The sequence below is a fragment of the Scleropages formosus genome, chromosome 20 (genome assembly GCF_900964775.1).
Source record: "Scleropages formosus chromosome 20, fSclFor1.1, whole genome shotgun sequence".
Taxonomy (NCBI): Eukaryota; Metazoa; Chordata; class Actinopteri; order Osteoglossiformes; family Osteoglossidae; genus Scleropages; species Scleropages formosus.
The window spans coordinates 12,119,386-12,139,230 of NC_041825.1; the positions used below are offsets into that span (position 1 = coordinate 12,119,386).

At 42.5% G+C, this 19,845-nt stretch overlaps 2 protein-coding genes across 2 annotated transcripts; both read left to right on the plus strand.

The window, feature by feature from the left end:
- Positions 1-1,597: 1,597 nt before the first annotated feature.
- Positions 1,598-7,742, plus strand: LOC108926505 (forkhead box protein J1-B-like). Its single transcript, XM_029246567.1, has 2 exons — positions 1,598-2,344; positions 5,445-7,742. Exons 1-2 carry the CDS (start codon positions 1,796-1,798, stop codon positions 6,228-6,230), a joined length of 1,335 nt encoding a protein of 444 aa, XP_029102400.1. The 5' UTR covers positions 1,598-1,795; the 3' UTR covers positions 6,231-7,742.
- A 7,059-nt stretch (positions 7,743-14,801) lies between these two features.
- On the plus strand, positions 14,802-19,642 carry foxj1b (forkhead box J1b). Its single transcript, XM_029246912.1, has 2 exons — positions 14,802-16,422; positions 18,812-19,642. The coding sequence occupies exons 1-2, from the start codon at positions 15,883-15,885 to the stop codon at positions 19,640-19,642; spliced, it is 1,371 nt and encodes a 456-aa protein (XP_029102745.1). The 5' UTR covers positions 14,802-15,882.
- The last annotated feature ends 203 nt before the right edge of the window (positions 19,643-19,845 follow it).

Sequence of the window (19,845 nt, forward strand, 5' to 3'; positions counted from 1 at the left end):
TCAACCGTTTTACTCTCAGCCATTTTCGAATCATGTGCTTATCATTATGTTTTTTCCAGTCATTTTTTAAAAGAAAAATGCAGATATTAAAAACTTTCAAAAAATGTGGCACGGTGATTTTATTATGTTTTAATTAAAACCAATCTCCCAGACCTAATCATCTGGTAATCGTGTACTAATTAACCATTTGCGTCCAAAATTGCTGCAGGAAAATAGTGCTTGTTCAGCGTGGGTGCAAACGCATGATTCTCCATATTTTTTAAAAAAAAAAAAAAACGACAATGGTTAAATATGAATGATAATTCTAGAAAATCTTTTAGGGCTTCTCGAATGGAGAAAGATGGACACGTAAATAGTAAATAAGTAATATATTAAATATTAAACAAACTCTAATAGTGTGACAACAGATAAACTAAGAAACGAGTTCAAATTGAAAAGTACATGCGAAAAATTAGGAATGATACTATGAATCAGTTAGTTGATCTACAAATCAGCGAAAAAACAAGATCATGCGCAAAAATTAAGCTATTTATTTCATTCAGAATTGATGTTATTGTCTATTTTAAATTTTGTGTATTCGGTTTCCTCCGCTTATTTTTCTTGAACGCTCTGCACTTTTACTAAAAAAGAAATATATATATGTACTTTGCAAGCAGTGTATGTAAGCGACATTTTCATTGGATATCAGCGAAAAATTTGGAACCTCATTGGTCAGTAGCCAACGCTTTGGACCTACCCCTTAGCACTCCTCCTACTCCACAGATGTGAACAGTACTTTGATTGGTCTTAACCAAGATTTAAAATAGCTGGTCCGATTTTACTATACACGTTTGTCAGCTATTTTTATGCTCACTTTATACATGTACTTACAATAATTATACATGCTCGTATACTGAGAAATTTTCTGCATCCACAGTGAGTGAGAAAACTGAAATCTTTTTTCAGATACAGTCTCTAGTATCCTTGGTCGATTTTACTTTCCTCGTAAACCAAATTCACTTTATTCAGTCTTGATTCGTCATAACCATCAATGATCTGACCCTCGGGTTTATCCGACTAATTATCCCACTCTCGAACTTTGTATTTTAGAAAGGTTTTAGGAATTGATCAGCAAACAAATAAAAAAAAAATAAATAAAATCACGTATCACTCGAGGACGAACCAGTGATACCTGTTTCAGCTTTGTAAAATACCGGAAGATCGTCCTCTGAAATTTATTGAAATTTGTTTATTCTCTTTGGATGTTTACTTGGATCTTTTGAATATACTTAATCGAGAGTTTCAGTGGCGATGGAGGATTTAGCCAACTTAAGCTGTTTTCTCAGCGTCAGTGCTTTGTTTGTTAGCGAATTCCATCCATGCGCTCTCGCCGGTGTCTTTATTACTGCAGAGTTAGACTAATTACGGCGGAACAGGGACATATACTATACATATATATATAGACAATACATAGCTACTACATACAAAACGGGGGAGGGGTACCAGACGTTCACACTCGATCATCATTAACGCTCAACGACAGCTCGCTCCGCCCTCCTCCCAATACAGCTCTGTATGACGTAACAATCTGGCACTTAGAATTTAACAACCAGCGTCTCGCGTCTAATGCAGTCGCTTTGCTGCAGAAGAACAGCCAGTACAGTGGTAGTTGATTCGGAGTTTAGTAGGTTAAGTAATTCTTTACAGTTACTCCGACAGCTGTTCTCTCAGAGTACTTAAGTGCGATAGCAGGTGCTGAGTTTTTTTTTTTTTTTGGTAGTGAAATCAGAATTTTTAGCGCCGGCACGCGCTCACCATGCCCGTGCTCACGAGCCCGGAGTTCGCCACCCAGTTCAAGGAGAAATGGCTGAGGCTCCATCCCGAGGACGAGGACAACGTGAGCGGCTCCGTCCACCTGGACGACAGCCTCACGAGCCTCCACTGGCTCCAGGACTTCTCGATCCCGGGCGCGAACCCGGACCTACCCCCGAGCTCCTCCAGCAACTGCCCGTCGTCGGAGCCCCAGGGCACCGGCTCGCCCGCCAGCCCGCCCGCCGGGGACACGGCCGCCACGGGCATGATGCCTCGCGGCCCGGGCACCCCGCTCGCGTGCGGCAGCGCCACCGCGTGCCTGAACTGGGGCCGGCGACGACGGGAGCAAGTGGCGGCGGCGGCGCCCGAGAGCCCGGCGGGCGAGGACACGGACTACAGGACGAACCCTCAGGTGAAGCCGCCTTATTCCTACGCCACTCTTATCTGCATGGCCATGCAGGCGAGCAAGGAGACGAAGATCACCCTGTCGGCCATCTACAGCTGGATCACAGAGAACTTCTCCTACTACAGGCACGCGGAGCCCAGCTGGCAGGTGCGTGCGCCGGTCCCAGGCAGCCTCTGCTGTCATGGCGCTCCGATAAGGCGGGAAAGAGAGAAACTCGTGCTGGGGGGTGTTTGAAACGCCCTCTAAACTGTGCCTGTGCGCGCGCATGCATGGTGTAAACTGGCATCTTGCTTCTGTTAGTCCAGTAGTTACCGGCGTTTTCTTTGCCTTCCTATTACCACCAGTCATACTCTTTGTAGTTTTACAGTTTATAGAATCGAATCGCTTGACTACGTCATGGCGCTCATATCCGGCCATGGCATTGTTAAAAACTGAACGAGAAGAGTTTGTTGCGCACACGACTTAGTCTCCACTGTTTCCTCCGATTTCTATCATCCTAGAAACAGTAAGATCCTAATGATAGAAGTAACGTGACGATACAGGACGCGTAAAGCCAAGTTTGCGTTCGTGTCCTTTAATCTGTGTGGGACTGCTTGCGCCCACAAAACACTTACTTAACACCGTGAGTGCCTAGATATTACCAATACTGACAAATAATTCACGTCAGCAGATCAATAACATATACAGTGTTGTGTCTGTCATAAATTCCATCAGTAGTGGGTGCGCACACAAATACGGCGATGACAAAAACATGCAAAGTGATAGTGTATGTGTTTGTCACTGAGAGCAGTAAATGCAGAACAAAAAAGTGGATTTCAATGTCTTTTGCAGGATAAGTGTAGAACGGACACCTGTTTGACGTGTCGAGCGTGCGCGCGCTCCTCCTTCATGGAAGGCACTTTTCCAGAGAGAAGGGCTGCTGTACCTGCGCTCCGCTGCTTGTCTTGGGGGGCACTTGTTAATGAGTGTTTCCTTAGGGAGGTCGCTGGAAGCACAGCAAAGAAGATGGTGTTGAAAGCCCACACAGCTCTGTTACTAGAACTTGTGATCTGGATCATTTGCTTTCCCATAAGCAAGCAAACAACAATACACCCCCCACCCCCCTATTATCTGTTCCTGGCTGTTGAGCTCAAAAGTTCTGGAGGGGTGAGTCCAGTTGGTTTTCCAGTTCCCTGTACACATGTAGTAGAGGGCAGTTAGTTGAATGAGGTGTTTTGCCGCTCAGAGGTAACAGAAAGCCAATAGAATCAGCTCTGAGATGAATGGCCCTGACCTTTACCCTCTATAAACTGGACAATAACTAATGACATCGCAAGCATGCTGGAAATTGGTATTGCATGTAGACAGCTCAGTGTTCCCCATGTAGTCAATCTGTTTGTTGACCTTAATTTCAATTTCTCCAGAGTAAAATGGCTTCGACTGTTAGTTTGGTAAAATATGTTGTGATTGAAGCTGAAAGATCAGTTCAGTTTTTGATTTAGCATGAAATGCATTTATGAGGAAGAATTTAGCATTTTGATTGGTATTAAGAGTTTTCTGTTCAAAGTAAGTCTGCTAAATTGGTTTGCTGTGTGCCTCGTGGCAGTAGTGAAATCAGTGTGTATGCAAATAACGTGTAATCTGGGTGTCACTGATGGACTGAATGGAGGTTGATGAATCTATATACTTATGCCCTACCGAAGCGTGTGCAGATATGTTGTTGTACTACTTATATCTAAAAATCAAGAAGCATACCACTGTTTTTCCCTTCCCCCACCCTAACATTCAATCATATCTACATGCAGTTTATATCATAAATTACACATACAGAGGTTAGTCTGGAGAAGCACTCATTTTGACTAATTTTTTTAGGTTGACAGAGGAATTTTTGAGAAGTTATGATGAAACAAAAACATGCCGGGGCCCATACAGCCTTGTGCTTAGATGTATTTAATCCCCCTAAAGAAATGGAAAATGCTGATGTGGGCATGTTTCCACAAATCAAAATGGGTTTTTAAATTTTAAAATATTTTTACAAATATTTGTAAAAACAAACCCCTCAGCCCTTTGCCATTCAAATTTGAAGAATTTTCTTAATGGGGTTGCACCTCTGTGCACCTTGTATAGTCTGCAAAATATCTGGAACTGACACGGCGTCAACAGGACAGTGACCCCAAATACAAAGACATGACTTCTCTAGAGCTGTTTCACAAAGTTGGAACTTCCTTGAGTGGCCAAAGCCCTGATGTAAATGCTCTAGAACAGGGGTCACCAACATGGTGCCCACGGGCACCAGGTCGCCCGCAAGGATCACATGAGTCGCCCACGGGCCTGTTCTAAAAATAGCTCACCATAGCGCCACTTACCAGTAAGCTGCATCTAATTTTTTTGTTGCTATTCTTTTTAAATCACACTTGCATTGGTGTAAATTTGAAAATGACAATATTTAAAAAAAAAAAAAAAAAAAAACTTTAAAAAAATATTTCATATTAGATTAGAGCTAGCTGGTCTCCACGGCAACTGTTGCCGTAGAGAGCAGCTAGCGGGCGCAGTGAAGGGGAGGAGATGATTTACCCCCGAAAACATGGCAGAAAAAAGAAAGAAAACATATTTTCACAGTGAATGGGAGGAAGAGTTCTTTTTTACCACTGTGAAAGATTCCTGCGTGTGTCTCGTTTGCGGGGCGACTGTGGCGACGGCAAAACGGCACAATGTTGAGAGACATTTCAGAACGTGTCACGCAAGCTACCATGCTAACTACCCACCGGGCAGCGCATTACGAGTGGAAAAAGCCCGCGAGTTAAAGGCAGGTTTGTGCAAACAGCAGTCTTTTTTCACGAGACTGGTGAAAAACCCCCAAAAAGCAAACTGGTAGCCCTTCACATTAATTGGTACCCAAGAAGTAGCTCTCAGTTTCAAAAAGGTTGGTGACCCCTGCTCTAGAAAATCTATGGCAGTTCTAGTGTTGCTCCCCAAATAATTTGCAAGGAAGAGTGGGCAAATATTAATCTTTAAAATGTTTAAAACTGGTTAGAACATACAACAAAAGACTTAAGGCTGTTATTGCTGTGAAAGGTGCAGCTACCAAAAATTAAATGAGAACTAAAGTGGGTGAATACTTTTCAAAGCTGAATTTCTCAGGTTTGCATTTTAACTTTTATAGTAAACATGGTTATTGCCAATCTTAATGTAAAGCATGTTTTATTAACCAGACAGTTATGTTGTTCAGCACTATTCTGAAATGTGTTCTTCCCACTTGTCTCCACAGAACTCAGTCCGTTACCACCTTTCAGTGAACAAATATTTCAGGAAGGTGCCCAGGGAGAAAGACAAGCCAGGAAAAGGTGGCTTCTGGCAGATCGACCCTCAGTATGCTGACATGTTTGTCAATGGGGTCTTCAAACAGAAGCGAATGCGTGCTTCTTGCTTTGGCTCCCAAAAGCTTAGCAGAACCTCACCCAATTTGGTGTCCCCATATAGTTCCATTGGGTTCACGCACCACAACAGGCACCAACCCAGGTTTAGTTACTTTGAAAGTAATCAAGGCCCTCATGTAGGGCTGGCTTTGTGCAACACACCTAAGCAGCCTACACCAAAACCAAGCTCTATGGCAGCAAGGACCATGGATAAACAGCTGCTGGTGCCTGAACTGAAAGAGCTCGAGAGAAGAGAAACAGGAGAGTTTGACTGCAGCTCTGTGGTTGATGACTTTTTCAGTGGCAGATTTGACATACTCGAGGACTTGGATATCAATGCTTTCCAGACCTTGCTAGAGAGTGAGTTGGACCTCCCGCTGCAAGACCAGTCTCTGGCTGCCGAGGAGAAGTGGACCAGCAGTTGGCCTGAGAAGACCTGCGGGTGGTACCCGGAGGCTGGTGGTATGGGGGGAGTTGTGTCCGACAACCCGCCGCAGCAGCAGTGCATCCCTCTGTTCCCTCAACACCATGATCACCCGACCATGTTTATGGAGTCTCTGCAGCTTTCATGGGATGAGCTGAGGGAAGATGTGCAAACTGGCCATCTTAACACTGGATCATGGGCTTCCTGTCTGTGAGGGCTTCATTAGTGAAACTGATTAGAGAAAGGAAGCCACCAGAAGCTAAGAGTTTTGGGGGGGGGGGATACAAGTTAAAATTCTTTAAACAGTCTCCAACATAGTGGATATGTACATATTGGTTGTTTATAAATGGTCAATACAGATTATAATGGAACACATGAAAAGGCACAACACACCTTAGAGGTTTCCATGCACATTGACATAAATTGTTTATGGAATGGTGGCATGGACTATAGTAATACTCCTCAGCTTTTACAAAAGCAGTGCTGAATGTAAATAGATTGTCTATTGTTTAGTACTCTCTTAGCTCCATTTGAGTTTGAAAAGCCAATATTTATGAGCTCATTAAAAATATTTGACAGTTAATAGACTGGCATGCAGGGGTGTAACTAGGTTTTTGGAGTGACCAGGCAGGAAACAAAGGTAGGTAGTTTAATTTGTTTACTCCTATCGATGTTCCCCAACGGACATTAACTGAAGTGAACCCTTAACTGAACATGAAAGGCCTTTCGGCTCAGTGAAGAATGAAAGAGAACTGAGACTTAGCTGAAACAACAAAGCACAACACGGTTACAAGAAAATGTCATTTTCGAAACTACACTTGGTAAGGTGTTGAGAACACAGATGAGACACCACTATAAATAGCTGAATCGTCTCAGTTCCCATACAGCCCAAGTCACATACTTCCCACTAGTGCCTCAAACTCCCTTCTTAGTGTCTTCACAACTCCAGCGAGCCAGAGCTGATACTCGTTTCTTCCCAACAAGCAGTCTTCAGGGGCTGCTGTCCATTCGGAGGGAGAGTGGGAAGCCTCTTGCATGCCACTCATATTTATGAAACTGACTCCTTTACATGTCCAAATTTTGAACCAAGCCATGAACTGGTGGTTTGTGTGAGTTGAAATGAACTTGGCACTTAGTTATGGTAATGATAAAGGACTTTGTGTTGTTTAAAAAATGAGTTAATAAAAATGATGTACAGTTTAAATTTCTTTCCAAGTAAATGCTACACATTTTTGACACAGGACTCAGTTTAATCTTTCCACAGCTTAGTTTGCTCTGGATGGTGAGAGGATCTTTATCTTGATTGAGAAGAGGATGGTAGGTACTTTTGAGATACCTGGAGCACATATCAAGTACAACTGTTGGGTGAATTAAGGGAAAAGGAATATGTTTTTCAGTACTGGAGGGTATATATTAATATTTTTTGTATGTGTAATGTTTTAATCACTTTTCCAGTGGAAGATTCAGGACAGTCCCATGCTGTAGGTAGCCTTTGACAAGAGTGTTAATTTCCAAAACCCTCACAGAAATAAATGTTTTTCCACAAGACATAACTTGAGTCAAAGGTTTCAAGTACTTAAGTTGGATCTTACATATCATATTGATCTTATGTTAAATTTACATCTGAACTTGATTGTGTTCATTAAATCATACCTAGTATTTCCTGTCCCCCCCAGTTTCCTGGTCTGAATTTTATGCTAGTTATTTTTAATGATAAATGAGAAAAAGATGTTTTTGAGGTTTTAGACTGAGGTGTTGTTTGAACAGGTTTATTTAATTCCTCATGTTGTTCTGCAGGGAGGCAAAATTTATCATGTGCACTATCTGCACATTTCTGAAAACACATTGTGGGCTTCAGCTTCACCCCCAGCAATGGAAGCTATCAAGATGGGGCCCATGGTCAGTGCTACAAAGGCTGAGGGTTGCCTGTTCTAGTCTGAGGAGATTGATGCCAGACATTAACATTTATGCGTTTTCAGACACTCTTCCAAAGTATTGAACAGCAGACAAAGTGGTGATACTGCGATGTAATTTTATGCAGTTAAAAGATAAGAGAAGTGGCTCTGGAGGTGATATTTTGAGACCAGTTAGGGAAAAGATTTAGGAAACAACATTATGTCCACCAGCAAGAAAAAAAAAAAAAAAATGCTGAAACTGAATACAACCTCTAGGTGGCAATGCCTCTCTATTTTTCCACATATTTTTGTTATGGTTTGTTTTCCTGACTTGTCATTCACCAAGAAGCAAGCCCTGGTCCATTTTTTACATAGATGGAGGATTTGGGCTCTGCTGTGGGTTGGTATATAAATAAATTGCAGAACAAATCACTACTGGGAAGACAGAACAACTTCTGGAAAGCTGCTTAAAAATTACAAGGCTATCTGTAATTTAGCAAAACCAGAAATGGTGGGAATCCATATGCCTTGGGGAAAATCCCAAGGTTAGCGATCTAGTGGGTTAAGTTAGAAAACAAGGATGTGGTCCTATTTCTTGCAAACTACCAGACCCTAATTCCTGGAGGTACTCTGACAGGGATAAGCCAAGCCACCTCTGAAGATACTGCTCCTAGGCCACACGTTTTACACCTTACTCCTCCTGTTAGGCAGATGAAAACATGGATGATAATATGATGATAAATAAAGACTGTGGGAGAACTGTGCCTCTGTGCTGCTGGACCTGGGAAATATAGTATCCCTCATTTGGCTAACAATTGTTATTGTTACCTAGAGGCTGTCTTCAATTTCAGCAGTTTTTTTTTTTACCTTCAACATACAGCCAGTGACAGTATGCTGTATATGAGGTAAGAATCCAATATCCCCAAGCCATATGATAATGCTATTTTGCAACTGGCCCATAGATGCATCCTAGGGTAACACCTCACCAGTGGACAAGACCAAGGATTGATCAATAGACTGGTACTGGAAAAGCCATATAAATGCTCTGCAAACATGGGAGGAACAATCTGAACCTTTTTTAAACCAACAATTCCCCTACCTTTTTTTACCGTTTAATAGGGTTGTCATGAATTTGGCCAGGGCCCTAATAATCAGCTTGGAGGTATCAGGTTTGGAATATATTTATTGTTCTTCATAATATCACTAGGAACCTGGAAGCCCCTTCTTTGAGAACCTCTGAGTCCATTCCACCAGATTAGGATTAAAAATGAATCACTGACATTTTCGGACAAGTATATGGTCAGAGTTGGAGCACAGCAATCAGTGATTGACCAGGTCCTGTAAGTATAGCAGTCCAATTCCTTTGACTGTCTGGTATTCTGTAAAGAGTCTACGGCAGCTACATGGAAGCTAATGGGCAGTGATGAGAAGGGAGACGCATGATGGAGCTTCAGCAGGTCAAATGCATGTCATGCCGTGACATTCTGAATCACCTAAACAGACTTGACGGCAGAGGCCTGAAGACCAGACATGAACATGGGAGGATTCACATAGTAAGAATTTCATTGTATGGTGTAACAGACTGTTTACTGTACATATCACAATAGACTCTTGAATCTTGAACCTCAAACTGCATTAATCCAGCCACAAGATGTTAAACATAATTAGGACCAAGAGCTGGGTAGATTGTGGTTATGAGGAATGGATGAATTCTACTAATGGTGTCTGCAGGATCAGGTTAATGGCTTCAGGGTGGTGGGAGAAGCGGATAGGTAAATTGTTATTCCCAAGCCCTTGATAAAATGGATGAGCTGAATGCATTTTCTACTTGATACAGTATGTTACTGGTTGATGACCCAGTAGAAAGAGTGAGGACCTAGTTTTGGAATGCTTGAGTTGTAGATGGTGATCAGTCATTCAAGCAGAGATGCAATTCAAAGCAACATGCAGTATGTCTGGTGAAATGAGGAACTGAGAGGAAGAGCAATGTGTCATCTGCATAGTAGTGATAGAAGCCATGAGAAGTGAAGAAAAGTAACTGAGCTTTGTGGAACATCTGTTGAGCGAGACTAAGGGGCAGAAAAGGAGCTCTGTTAAATTCTCTGGTAAGATGTACCTGATATATATCATTCAAATAGTTTAATGATGATTTTTTTTTCATTCCAAGATGGTCTAGTGAGGTAAGGAGATTTTGTGATTGTGCCAAATGTTGCAGAAGTGTACAATAAAAAACACTTTCACAATAAGAACTGAACAGATGGAGACAGTTCAACTAGAGAGCTTCTGACATGGTAAGTAGGGGCTCAATAAACTAAACAATGATGAATCTACATTCAGGTTGGTCCTGGAGACCATTCTGAATGAGGAATGAGGATGACTGGTTCTAAAGTGAGCTTTTAAAGGATTTGGAAAGAACAGAGGAAGGAAATAGGTGTGTAAGTCTTTACAAAGTTTGGGTCCAGATAAGGTTTCTTTAACAGTGGTGACACATGTAGTCTCTGATAAGTTGCTATATGAAGTTTTGAGGTAGTTGTCAGATACCTTCTTGGAGTAGAGCAGATACCCACTGTGTTTCTGCCTTAGTAGCGCTATAGCAAACCCAAAAGAAACTGTTAGAAAAGCTGTCCACTTAATGCCCCCCTCTTTCCTCCTCCTCCTATGCCACTCTACACTCTGCAGAAACCTGTGTTTTTCTTAAAATTCAGCAAGCAGCAAGACCACAGATTAAGAACACCCTTTCCAGTTGCAACACCTTATCTATATACAACTATTGCCATTCTTTCTTCTTGTTACCTTGAGGTGACTTGACCTATTGCCAATCTATTTTTCTGCTTAGGGTTTCTGCTTGTGTCACATGGGGATCCTGGTGCTGTGGATTGCCTCCTGCCCTGGCCCCTCCTGTATCTCACTGGGTATGATGCCTGTGCACTGTGACATGTGGTCTAGCTGCATGCATGTCATCTTAGCCTAACATCTTTAGTTCTTGCAAATTTTGCCACACACACTTGTTCTCAAGCTCTCTGGACATATATTTCAAGTCTTCACTTAGTAGCTTGTTAGTAGTTTAAGCATGGGCTAAAATTTGTTTGAAATACACAAAATTTAAATACATGAAGTTGCCACTTATGTGGGAATTGAAATAGTATGTACTGTATATCCAAAAACTGATTATAACTGATTCATCTTATATACCTTATGGATGTGCTACAGTAGTACATATAATAAACATGGTTATGAAAAATATATCATAATTACTCATAAATAAAAAACAGCAGAAAAATAAATACCAGCATACATGCATGAAGTGAAATGTAAATGAGACAGACTGAGATGCCTAGAGGTATCTGAAGTGATTATTAGTTACCTGGGAAAAGGCTGATGTTAGATGACTAGCTCAAAACCATTATCTAGAATCAGAAATCTGTAGTCAAGCGTGTAAGATACAACTGCACTCTATTGAATAAAATTACTTGGTGAAGCTCCATAGTACCTCAATTACCTATTCACATTTTACACATCCAGACAGCAACCAAACTCAAGAGTGTGGTTGAGATCCAAGCTCTGTCATTTGCTGATTGTGACCCTTGCAGCAGAACAAATCTATTTGCTGAAGAGTGTAAGATAATCAGAACAGATGTGCCCCTTGGGTTCTCACTAGATGTAGACCTAATCAGTCTGTACCTCCTCACATTATTGCTTACTTTTCTTGTCTTCTGCCAGTTGGTTCATTGAGTGAAAAGAAGACAGGTTTTGCTCGCCATGAACTGGAAGATGAAATAGCTGTCTTCTGCTTCTTAGCTGACTCCACAAACAGCATGAGCAACTGAGGGTGAAAGGTGAATTATCAATAACAAAAGTGTGGGAGAAGTAAGAACAAAGAAAAAAAAAGGAGACATTTAACCAAGAACTTTCATACACTGAGTCTGAGTTAATTGTTGACTATGTAGCTCTAAGGAAAAAGTGATCAAGGTAGAGACATAAGTACAACAAGGTGGGCATATATGTTTACGTAAGCAAGGAAACCTTAATTTGTTCCTCCCAATATTTGTGTATAGCGTCATTGAGTCATATTACCTATATTATTGCACGCCCCTCTCACACATGACAAGTTGAAACACGCCTGGGAATAGATGCAAGTCGTGTGCTGGGGCTGACGGGTGTTAGCCTGAAAAGGCTATCGTTAATGACTAGATTTAAAGTAAACTCCAAAGAAAGGGTCAAGAAACACCAGTTCTGTTTTGTTGGAGAAGGTGTTTATAAGGCTGACACAAGTTATTGAAGTCCATTCAGACAGAAACATGTGTGACCTCAACCAAGGCAACTGAGAAGAGCAAGGTGATTTACAAACTTTAAGGCCGAGTGATACCTTGCTTCATCCTAAGACTTTGAAAGCGTGTGGGAGGTGAAATTATGTATGCAATCAACTTTTTTAATCTAGTAAAAATGTGCTGATGGTAAATATTCTCATTTTAATATGGAATAAAAAAATCCAGCCACCTAGTCCTGCAAGGTTCCAAGTCACTTACCATATTATTTCACTTGGTAGGACCAAGTAGAGATGTTGTAATAAAACCACTTGTAGGCAGTGTAACCGACATCCATCGTTGCCATAAAGAACAGGAGAGTTTGATTATTATATACATAAAAATACCAAACCAGTAGTTTACATAGTAACTGGTTATGAAATATTCATTGTGATTACTTATAAATTAAATAAGAAACGGAAGAAAAAAAAATTCAAATACCAGAAAATGAAGGGCAAAGAACTGGCTACAACACACATTCAATTTCCTAAGTCTGTAAAGATGGGATAGTTTTTCTGCCACAGAATTGCATATTTTTACAATAAAACGACATTTACAATGTTTAAATGTCATGCAAGGCTCTTTTGCCATCCATGTATTTAGCCCCATCTTTTGCTGTCACCTAAGTTTCCTGAATTGTCTCATGGAAAGACACATGCATAACACAACACAACATTTTTTTTCAAAGTTCTTAGTTTTGTCAATTTACGCGTCAATTATAATTAGTTTACTAATTACAAAAATACAAGTGATTCTTCTAGAGTGTCAATATTAGTTTGATACTTTACAGCCACTGGAAGATTCTAAAAGGCAACAGAACATTCTAGAAAGTACCAAAACATTCTAGAAAGCATCATATCCTAAAAGGTACTGGAACATTCAGTGCTTGGAAGCTGGTGCCGAAATTCACCAAAATGTGCTCATTTCAAGAATGTGGGATATTTTTCTAAAAGTAGATATATTCAGTATACAAATGCTACACGACCTTTTCAGATCTGGTAAGTCTCCTGCACTACTAGCATAAAGTGGAAAACAAGCATAATTTGTCATCACACTTGAAATATCAGAATTTGAAACTACTGAATGATGGATATGAAAACCCCCAACGGATTGGGTTTCCTTTGCAAGCTATTACTTTCGGTAAAAGACGACAAGGAAATATTAAAGGAGAGGCACGCTGATAGTCATGCTGCGAAGGCGGGCTTGAGCATCGCTGCTGGCAATTTGAACACTACCTACGATTTACATTAATCCCGTTTGTCTATAATTTGTGAACCAACGAACCATTTTTATCCGGCAAAGTGAGGTCATAAGTATTCTTCTGAGCGAACACTGACAAGTATGTTCAGCCCAGTTGTCTTTCTCTAGAGAATTCTACAATGGGGTGGAATGCAGGAAACAAAGTCGAAAGTGCAACAAGAGCGGGACCTGAGGCGCCAGTTGCCGACGCGCTCGCGCTCCCTGTCCCGCGCGCCCGGCTGCAGTCGCGGGCGCAATATAGTGCTGACGTAGCTACACGTGAAGTGTGTCGCACACTTACACCGTGCACTTACATTTATTCGCGTGACGCTTTTATCCAGAGCGAATTACCACGTTAAGCCACTAAATAAGGTAATATTTACTGGAGGAACTCAGGGCAAGTGTAAAGCTGCAGTTCTAACGATTACGCCGCCTGCTGTCCCAGACCCAGGTTGTATTTTACAAACGCTTTAAAGTGGCCAGGGAATAATGCCCTTCCTTATTAACAGACATGATATTTTCTCTTTGTGTGGTTTGTAAGCCGTTCTGATGCAAGCTGCCGGTTTAAAAGTATTGTAACGATCCGTTACTGCGAGTTTGAGCGGGGAATGCGTTTGTTTTGAATAGTTGCATTATGGGAAAGATGTGAATAAAGTGTGCAACCACTGGGGGGCTTAAGGGGATAATAAAGGGGTGTCCATGGGGGCGGTGAGTATGCGGGGACGGTTGGTTCGAGGTGCCAAGTCTTGAGAAGATGAGGTTCTCGGGCTGAGAGTATTTTCCTATGTACCTGTCTTGTAACAAACGTTCGAAATGAACGCTGCCTGTGCTTCCTTCTTCCATCCAAACCTAGAGCGCCGCACGCCGCAGTAGACTTTGAACAATAATGAATTTGAGCTCCAGTGAGGTTGGTATTTGCATAGCTCTCAGACATTTTTAAATTCCCCAAAGAAAAATACAGGATTTAAAAAAAAAAAAATCTTGTAACTTAACCTAACATACACAAATATCATGTGAAATAAGAGTAACGCGTTTTTATCGTTTCATGAAAATGAGAGAACTTGCATAGCAATGTTATTTTTAATTTATATTTACAATATTTCGTCATTCACTATTTTACTGTATAAAAATTCTCATGTACAGCGCGTCTGACGAACGAAAAATATTATCAGAGTGGTACTAAATGGAGTTTTACGTAAATATTGGGCGGACGTGAGTCTCGCTAGAACACTGGAAGAACCGCCCCTCACTTGTTTGGCCCATTTATTAATGTGTCAATGTAACAATTTTCTGTCGTCGGTTGTTCTTGGCACATGACGTGCTTTATATTTGACTCAATATTTCATGAGAAACCGTTAACACTGTGAAACTAAGTGCATCATCTATTTGTCATTTATAGGCGCATATACGGTAAATGGAGTTGTCATGTGGACTGTATTTTTAAAGTAGATGCACGGAAATTCTGTCTTCGTTTTTCGTGCCACGCAGTGTGTTTTTGACACTCCCTGGGGGGTTCGAGACGCTCTAGAAAATAGAAAGCCGAAACCTGGATACCATATTAGCCAATCAACGGTGCGCGATGTGTTTAAAGGTCCACTAAAATACAGCGCATTCGCCAAGAGAAGGAGGAACTGTCCACATGGACTCTTGCCGGCAGCCGGTCACTGTTCGTGTGTTCTTCAGCGTGATTGTTTTAGAAAATGCTCGTTTCAGCCGCGCAGTTAAGTAAGAGGACATTAAAAGCATTCGTTATGGTGCAGAACGATCAGCTCCTTTAGAAGGGCTTGGACCGCACCGGTCCACTTGTTGCACATCGGCGACTTTGCAGCACGCAGGCTGCTGAGAGCGAAGGACTTCGATAACAGCAACAGGTTGGAGCATCACACTGCTGAGCCCCGAGGAGCGATGTAGCTCCTGCGACCTTCGTTCATTTTCTAAACGGGACATTGAACTTGTTGAATTTAACAAATTTATTATTTTTTTTTCTTCAAACGTCGACTAGAAGTAACTAATGATACAAGCAACTGCGAGTTCATTAATTTTAAATGTGAACTGTGATGCGTTCGTTGTGATGCACGAATCGCCCTACATATAATACATTGCACCGGAGTAACCAGTAATAATCCGCGTACTGACCAACTATTGTGCAGCTCTCGTCTTTACAGTCGCATTGCTGTAGGCTAGCTGTGACAGCGGCAACAGTTGATCTGGTTAAACCAGTGGTTTATTTTAAAAAGTAGTTCTTCATAGTAAATTTCATCACTCTTACTATTCACTATTCTGATCTGTTAGACGAAGGCTTAGAGGCAGCGGCCGCTGAATTGCTGTAGTTGCGAGCGGTGTCACTTTGCTGCAAGAACGCTTCATACGAATAACCTTCATTTGAACGGCACTGAAATCAGCATTTTGGCGCCGGCACGCGCTCACCATGCCCGTGCTCACGAGCCCGGAGTTCGCCACCCAGTTCAAGGAGAAATGGCTGAGGCTCCATCCCGAGGACGAGGACAACGTGAGCGGCTCCGTCCACCTGGACGACAGCCTCACGAGCCTCCACTGGCTCCAGGACTTCTCGATCCCGGGCGCGAACCTGGACCGACCCCCGAGCTCCTCCTGCCACTGCCAGTCGGAGCCCCAGGGCACCGGCTCGCCCGCCAGCCCGCCCGCCGGGGACACGGCCGCCACGGGCATGATGCCTCGCGGCCCGGGCACCCCGCTCGCGTGCGTCAGCGCCACCGCGTGCCTGAACTGGGGCCGGCGACGACGGGAGCAAGTGGCGGCGGCGCCCGAGAGCCCGGGCGAAGACACGGACTACAGGACGAACCCTCAGGTGAAGCCGCCTTATTCCTACGCCACTCTTATCTGCATGGCCATGCAGGCGAGCAAGGAGACGAAGATCACCCTGTCGGCCATCTACAGCTGGATCACAGAGAACTTCTCCTACTACAGGCACGCGGAGCCCAGCTGGCAGGTGCGCGCGCGCGTCCCAGGCGGGATGAGGAGGGGGAGAGAAACACGTGCTCGTGTGTGCGCGTGTGACTGTGATGTCCGTGTACCCGCTGAAACATTCCTGTAACGCGGGTCAATCGTTAAAACCACCTGTTCTTTCCCTTTTCATTAGTGTAGGAGCATGTGACATGATGAATTTCATTACTGACAGGAATGGCTTTCGACGGTTGAACGTAATAGGCTAAACTTTAGGTACATGGAAATAATAGAAATAATTACCATCCCCCCAGTTCACAATTAGCGGGGGAAGCCAGATGCTGAGACGAATCCATGCTTTTAAAAAATGCATGAGCCTTCCTGGCAAGACAAGGTGCGTGTGACAGGTGCAGGACATGTTACCCAATAGCTGCTTCTGTGACCACAAACGGGACTTTTGAGCGCGTTTACTTAAAGGGGAAAAGTCTCTTTTGTACTCGTTGGTGTATATGAAACCATTCCTTAAAAAAGAAGAAAAAAGTAATGACTGCTAATACTAGTTACTATTAGTACTATATATGATACAGAATAGCAAAAATAACTTCAAAACAGCATCAGCTAAATATAAGAAAAATATCACAATGGAAAAAAAAAATCCATTTTAATTCTACCTGTTTCTCACTGAGAGCAGTAAATGCAGAACAAAAAAGTGGATTTCAATGTCTTTTGCAGGATAAGTGTAGAACGGACACCTGTTTGACGTGTCGAGCGTGCGCGCACTCCTCCTTCATGGAAGGCACTTTTCCAGAGAGAAGGGCTGCTGTACCTGCGCTCCGCTGCTTGTCTTGGGGGGCACTTGTTAATGAGTGTTTCCTTAGGGAGGTCGCTGGAAGCACAGCAAAGAAGATGGTGTTGAAAGCCCACACAGCTCTGTTACTAGAACTTGTGATCTGGATCATTTGCTTTCCCATAAGCAAGCAAACAAAACAATACACCCCCCACCCCCCTATTATCTGTTCCTGGCTGTTGAGCTCAAAGCTCTGGAGGGGTGAGTCCAGTTGGTTTTCCAGTTCCCTGTACACATGTAGTAGCCCAGAAAGGTAGTTAAAGAGTTTCCATGAGGGCAGTTAGTTGAATGAGGTGTTTTGCCGCTCAGAGGTAACAGAAAACCAATAGAATCAGCTCTGAGATGAATGGCCCTGACCTTTACCCTCTATAAACTGGACAATAACTAATGACATCGCAAGCATGCTGGAAATTGGTATTGCATGTAGACAGCTCAGTGTTCCCCATGTAGTCAATCTGTTTGTTGACCTTAATTTCAATTTCTCCAGAGTGAAATGGCTTCGACTGTTAGTTTGGTAAAATATGTTGTGATTGAAGCTGAAAGATCAGTTCAGTTTTTGATTTAGCATGAAATGCATTTACGAGGAAGAATTTAGCATTTTGATTGGTATTAAGAGTTTTCTGTTCAAAGTCTAAATTATGCTAAATTGGTTTGCTGTGTGCCTCGTGGCAGTAGTGAAATCAGAAAGTATATGCAAATGGAAGGGGTAATTCCGAGTGTCACTGATACACTAAATAGAAGTTGATGAATTTGTATAATAAGTAGGCCCATTATGCGCCTCAAACATGGGCAGATGTATCATTGTACTTTTTACGTCTAATGATCAAAAAGCATACAACAGTTAGTTATACCCTAACATTCACTCATATCTCCATGCGGTTATACCATAAACTGGGGTACTGGTGAAAAGTTTGAGTACAGCTTTTCCATGAGGCTATTGGTTAACGATTTTTGGATAAGAAATCACCCATTTTTTTCTGCTCATCTGCAAGATTTCACAGAGATGTAGGGCAGCTGTGGGTTGCTTTCCTTTAACTCTTTTGTCCAGTTTGTCAAACACAGGTTTTGCCCAGGGGTATGCCTCTTGACTGGTATTGTATTTATTTAGAGACTGAATAATTCTTGACATTGATAACAATATTGTAAGTCAGTGTATTTTAAAATAAAACATAAACATCTTGAGCTCATATGACCTTGTGCTAGGGTGTATGCTTGTGTTTTCCCCTGCAAGGATAGTAAATCTCAAAGAATAGATGCTGAGAGTATGTTCCCACAAACAAAAGAGCTTTTTAAAGTCAGGTTAACAAAAGCAAAATAAAAATGTGCAAAAAACTTGCTTTTGTTAACCTGACTTTAGATATATATATATCTGTTGGATAGCTGGTAGCATAGCGGTTAGAGCTGCTACCTTTGGACCTGAAGGTCACAGGTTGAAGCCTTGCCTACATCTGTAGTACTGTTGAACAAGTAAACGAATGAATCTGAATATAGAGAGATACAATTGTAAAATCAGTTGCTATGCAGTGGGACTGGAGTTTACATCACTACATAGTCTTTTAAACGGTCTTCCTTCCATTTGTCTTTGTAGAACTCAATTCGTCACAACCTTTCGCTGAACAAATGCTTCAGGAAGGTACCCAGGCAGAAGGACGAGCCTGGAAAAGGTGGCTTCTGGCAAATCGATCCTCAGTATGCTGACATGTTTGTCAACGGAGTCTTCAAACGCCGGCGAATGCCTGCTACTCACTTCAGCACTAACAGGCAGAGCAAAACCTCATCAGGTTTGGATTCCTTGTATAATTCCACTGGATTTGTGTACCAAAATGGGCACCAGCCTGACTTTGGCCATTTTGAGACAAATCAGAGCCCCTACGGAGGGGTGGGTTTGGGCAACAAACGCAAGCAGGCTATGCCAAAACGAAGTTCCAAGGTGGCAAGACGAGCAAAAGACCAGCTGCTGGTGCCTGAAGTGAAAGAAGTCGATGTGCTCAGAGGGGATTTTGACTGGAGCTCCTTGTTTGATGACGTATTCAGTGAGAGAGGCAGCAACTTTGAGGACCTGGATATCAATGTGGCCCTGAGCTCGCTGGGGTGCGAAGTGGATGTTTCCCTGCAAGGCCGGCCCCTGGGTGGCGTGGCGAAGTGGGGTGGCAGTGGGCTGGAGCAGGCCTACGGGTACATGGAGGCTGGGGGTACTGTGGGAGATTTGACCAGCAACCCGCTGCAGCAGCAGTACACCCCTGTGTTCCCACAACATCATGAAGAGATGACCCTGTTTGCAGAGTCCATGCGACACCCATGGGAGGAGGTTAAAGAAGAGGTGCAGACCATTCCTGTAACACTGGAGCATGGATTTTCTGTCTGTGAGGGATTCTTCAGTGAGATGCAAACCTGGGACAGGGCACAGTCTTACCTGTGAGGCCTTTGCTGTGCTGGGCCTTCCAAAGATATGCTGTACTTGTGCAAGTTGGAAGACCTACAAACTATTGTTTTGCTACATTAGCATAAACATTTACACGTTTTGAAAATTTCCTTTTGTCGAATGTTTTTGTTCATTTTGTTTTATTTAAAGAAAAAAAGATTTTTACGTTGATTGCTTTTTGTGATGGGTTAATTTCATCA

Bases quoted from the DNA above. Each gene is read 5' to 3' on its own strand.
- LOC108926505 (XM_029246567.1), top strand. From the start codon at position 1,796: ATGCCCGTGCTCACGAGCCCGGAGTTCGCCACCCAGTTCAAGGAGAAA. The intron at 2,345-5,444 runs GTGCGTGCGCCG...TTGTCTCCACAG, and splicing joins ACGCGGAGCCCAGCTGGCAG to AACTCAGTCCGTTACCACCT.
- foxj1b (XM_029246912.1), top strand. From the start codon at position 15,883: ATGCCCGTGCTCACGAGCCCGGAGTTCGCCACCCAGTTCAAGGAGAAA. The intron at 16,423-18,811 runs GTGCGCGCGCGC...TTGTCTTTGTAG, and splicing joins ACGCGGAGCCCAGCTGGCAG to AACTCAATTCGTCACAACCT.